At 35.5% G+C, this 5010-nt stretch overlaps 1 protein-coding gene across 3 annotated transcripts in view; it reads left to right on the top strand.

Moving 5' to 3' along the window:
• Positions 1-5010, top strand: part of LOC101997925 (vomeronasal type-2 receptor 116-like) — a 51461-nt gene that overhangs the window by 21343 nt on the left and 25108 nt on the right. For 2 of the 3 annotated variants that reach the window (XM_013355251.1, XM_013355252.1), the window contains exons 2-4: positions 1718-2006; positions 2537-3334; positions 4643-4870. In XM_013355251.1, coding sequence (XP_013210705.1) covers positions 1718-2006; positions 2537-3334; positions 4643-4870 — 1315 coding nt within the window. Of the gene's footprint in view, positions 1-1717; positions 2007-2534; positions 3335-4642; positions 4871-5010 lie in introns of all 3 variants that reach the window. The other variant, XM_026778143.1, reaches the window with a different exon arrangement.

Raw genomic sequence — 5010 nt, 5'->3', positions numbered from 1 at the left:
ACCCCTGGATAGCACACACTCACCCGTCCAGATGGGATTCCTCAGCAACTGATTTTGTGAATTGTTGAGAGCTGTTATCAAACATAACACTTTAGTTCACTGGGTCACTCTAAGTATACAAGAGATTGATACTTCTTAATGTTTAGTGTGCAGGAATTAGTTTTTGAGCTTCACAAGCTCTATTCAAAAATTCTTATGTTTTTCTAAAATTTTAAATGGTGCATTTTCTGTGTGATAATGAATATTCTGAAATTATTTTTAATTTTAAAATGTACAAGTAAATACATAAAGACACCAGAGTGGTACAGTTTCTAGGTAGGAAACATACTATATTTAACTCTGAGTGAATCATTCAGAATGAAGAGTTATGATTGATAGTTACTGGTCAGATAATATGAAATGAATAGAAAGAGACAGAAGTTGTTATTCTTTCCAAAACATAAAAACAAATTGCTATTATTCACTCCCAACTTACCTGTTACCCATTTTTTTTTATTACAAAACTTCCTCAAAAACATTTTTCTTACATTTTACAAAGATGTTATACAGCTATATACAAATTTATTTTGGATGCTATTTTTGTGTTACTATAACTGGAAAGGTAGTCAAAGCTGTTTTGTAGAAGAAAAAGTATGTTGGTAAGATATACGCAGTATGAATATATAACATGTCTGTATAATTATAAAATAGGTGAACAATATTGGAGAGTTAGCAAATGGCTTTAATCTCTACAGTGAAAACCTGGAACTGGTGTATTTCTGTACATTTGAGGCCAGTCTAGTCCATAGAAAAAGCAAAGTAACATTTGAAACTTTGAAATCTACTTCCTGTTTATGTACTTTATAAGCATTAATCCTGTTGATACACATTGGTGAACACATACATACAACTTTACTAAACACATCTCTGGTATTTGAATTTATTTAAAAAATAAATCTTTAGGCCGGGCGATGGTGGCGCACGCCTTTAATCCCAGCACTCGGGAGGCAGAGGCAGGCGGATCTCTGTGAGTTCGAGAACAGCCTGGTCTACAGAGCTAGTTCCAGGACAGGCTCCAAAGCCACAGAGAAATCCTGTCTCGAAAAACCAAAAAAAAGAAAGAAAGAAAGAAAAAGAAAAATCCAAAAAAAAAGAAAAATAAATCTTTAGAAATATTTTACACCTGTATTAGATAAACCAGAGTAAAAAAAGAACAACATATGAGGGTATGTGTTAACTATAAAGCCCATTGATTATGAAGAATTGAAAGCACTAGAGTGAAATGTTGCCTAGACCATTGTATACTCCTCAGGCATTATTTGACTGGCTTAGCCAATTCAGATAATTTCATAAGAAATACTCATTAGCTCACATTTCACATGAATTTTTCATATTGTTCGATGATTTCAAATGAATACATAAGTAATTTTACTGTTTGGTCAAAACCTCTGCCATTGTGTTTATCTTTAGTGTAAGCACTCAAATACCAGGAATAGACAACACATTATTTGGAAGATGCAAATGATCCATCTTACTTATGGCATATGCATTGTGATGAGCTTTGAAAGTTTTTTCAAGCTTGCAACTTCTTATGTCATTCCAATCTCACAGCATAGGCAATGTGTTTTAGTATTTGGGGGTGGTTGGGAATACTGTCCAGTTCAGGATAGTTCTTTTTTTTACTACTCAGGATCATCTGTAAATCTCTGTCCATACTTATTGTCATACCCTTTTACAGAACAACAGCTGAACACAACCAGTTTGCATTGGCCTTAGCTTTTTCCATGGATGAAGTTAATAGGAACCCTGGTCTTTTATCAAACTTATCATTAGTATTTGATTTTCAAGAAGGTGGTTGTAAGTCTGTGTCACATTTAAACAGTCTCATGCATATTTATAAAGAAAATCCTTATATTTTTCCTAATTATTCCTGTCAAAAAGAGATGTGTATAATAATGCTTTCAGGACCAGACTGGGCAACATCTGCGATGTTAGGCACATTCCTAAACTTCTACGAATCTCTACAGGTGAGATTTTGTGTTTCAGATTTGCAAGAATTGTTACAATTTCTAGATGCTAAGAATATTGTGAGGAGGATACTAGCTTCATACTTTTCTTAAACAGTGTAGTTCAAGGTTACTATTCAGAGACTTGTTGATGAGGGAAGAAGTAACAGGTAATAGGGTTTTAAGAAACTCTTTGCTGAAAGTGTGTTTGTTTTTGTTTTGTTTTGTTTGTTTGTTTGTTTGTTTTTTGAGACAGGGGTTTGTAAGCTCTTAAAAGTGCATGCTATCTGTACTGGCTTTGTAAGAGCCTAGGTAGTTTGGATGCTCAACTTGCTAGACCTAGATGGAGGTGGGGGTTCCTTGGACTTCCCACAGGGCAGGGAACCCTGTTTGCTCTTCCGGCTGAGGAGGGAGGAGGACTTGATTGGGGGAGGGGGAGGAAAATGGGAGGCAGTGGCGGGGAAGAGACGGAAATCTTTAATAAATAAATAAATAATTAAAAAAAAAACAAAAAAAGTGCATGCTATCTCATGTTGCTTCCTGTGCCCTAGGTCCTTCACCTTACCTATGGGCCTTTCCATCCCATCCTGAGCAATCATGAACAATTTCCCTCTCTGTATCAGATGGCCCCTAAAGATACATCTCTAGCCATTGCCATGGTGTCATTGATGCTTCAATTCAACTGGAACTGGATTGGACTGGCCATCTCAGACAATGATCAGGGTATTCAATTTCTCTCACACTTGAGGAGAGAGATGGAAAAAAATACAGTTTGCTTTGCCTTTGTGAATATGATTCCAGTCGAAATGCGTTTATTCCAGTCAAGAGCTGAAGTTTATTATAACCAAATCACGACATCATCCACAAATGTGGTTATCATTTATGGTGACACAGACAGTACTCTAGCTGTGAGCTTTAGAAGGTGGCAATCTCTAGGTATACAAAGAATATGGGTCACCACCTCACAGTGGGATGTCATCACAAGTAAGAGAGACTTTCAACTTAATTCATCCCATGGTACACTAGCTTTTGCACACCACCATGCTGATATTTCTAGCTTTAAAATTTTTGTCCAGACATTGAACTCTCTCAAATACACAGATGAATACCTGGCAAGTCTGGAGTGGATGAACTTGAACTGTGAACTCTCAGATTCTAACTGTAAGACCTTGAGAAATTGTTTATCCAATGCCTCACTGCAATGGCTAAAGGTACAGACTTTAGACATGGCCTTTAGTGATGACAGTTATGACATATATAATGCAGTGTATGCTGTGGCCCATGCTCTCCATGAGATGTTTCTTCAACAAGTGGATAATTGGAAAGGATATTATGCTAATTGTTCGAAGGTAGTGTTTCTTCTTTTGGATGAAATTTGATGTCATAGTCTTTAAGCATCTGTCAAATGCCCAAATTTGCTTGATTAAAAATATTTTACAAAATAGAAAGATTCTTGAATATTTTCAGGTAATAATGTAAATTTAGAGGTTTGTATGAATCTTAATGCAAAAACAATGGTGTGAAAGAAACAATTTATAAAACGAGATGACTTATTTTTGTTACAGAGCACCTGAATATCATGACACCTGTTCTAATACTGTAAACTTAACAGTTCTTCCTCATTAATCCTGTCCATGATGAGAAAATGGATCCTTGCTCATTTATTGTGGTAATAAGTGTATGAGATGGTTTTTGCAAGTTTTCTGAACTGCTTTATTCCTGTGTTAGGCTCTGCCGATCTCATTTCACCTTCTGAGTGAGAGCAGTTACATAGTAAAGAGTACTTATTCTTCAGTTCAGGACATCCATGTGTATCTATGAATGTGAATGGATGGTTCTCACTGTGTGTGTGTTTCTGTGTATCTGTGTGTATATCTGTGTTGCTCTGTACATATGTATTCTTATCTATCTTCATATCTATCTCTCTGCGTTACCTAGTACAAATTTGTCTTTTGGCAATGTCTTTCTGTATGGGTGTTTGTTTCTGTAAACATTTTCTTGTTTGTTTTTCAGTGCATGTGTTTACTTTTATCTATCTGTGTGTTGTGTATTGCATGCACATGTGTATATATCTGTTTCTCTCTCACTGTGTGTGTATGTGTGTGTATCTGTCTGTCTGTCTTTCTGTAAATTTATCTTGGGATATGAGCATAAATCTGTCTATGTCAATATCTCTGTGTGGGTCTTTCTATTTGTGTATACCTTTCTATGTGTATTTGTCCATGAGTGTGTACATGTGTGTATTGGATTGTGTATGTGTTTTTGCAGGTTTCTGTTTCTGTGTATCTATTTTGGTGCATATGTCTATGTGTGACTTTATTTTCATGCAGGTGTCAAAGCTTAAATGTGTGTGTATGAAATGTAGTTTTATTGTGTATGTCTATATGGATGTGAGTCTTCTGTATGTCTCTCTCACTCTCTGTGTGTATTTTCATATCAATGTTTGGTGTCTGCATATATGTCTGTGTTTTGTTTGGTAGTTTCCCATGAAATAACTTAAATTCTAGGAACTTTATAATAATCTTATTGGTGCACTTGATTTATTGATGTTTGTTCCCTGGAAAACTTCAATAATATTGACTTTAAGATGAACTCAGAATACATTTTCTGACTTCAAGAAAGGGTACATACACTATAGGATGGTGTGTCTCTTTCAGCTGCACTCCTTTCTGAAGAAAACAAGCTTCATTAATCCAGTTGGGGACAGAGTGAATATGAACCAGAAAGAAAAAATTCAGGAAGAGTATGACATTTTTCAGATTTGGAATTTTCCATATGGTCTTGGACTTAAGATAAAGATAGGAGAGTTTAGCACATATTTTCCACACGGTAAACAGCTGCATTTATATGAAGACATGATAGAACAGTCAACAGGAAGTAGACAGGTGGGTCTGACCTAACTGTATTCATTTCCATTGTACAGTAGTAACATTGTCAATGGGTCCATTTGTGCATAATTTGTAACCTAGTGCAAAGAAATAGATTTTAAAATAGGGAATGTTTACTTTTAGATTTGAGGTGTTTT

The sequence above is a fragment of the Microtus ochrogaster genome, unplaced genomic scaffold, assembly GCF_000317375.1.
Source record: "Microtus ochrogaster isolate Prairie Vole_2 unplaced genomic scaffold, MicOch1.0 UNK108, whole genome shotgun sequence".
Classification (NCBI taxonomy): Eukaryota; Metazoa; Chordata; class Mammalia; order Rodentia; family Cricetidae; genus Microtus; species Microtus ochrogaster.
The sequence above is the reverse complement of the archived record's forward strand: the minus strand, read 5'-3'. Positions and strand labels throughout refer to the sequence as shown.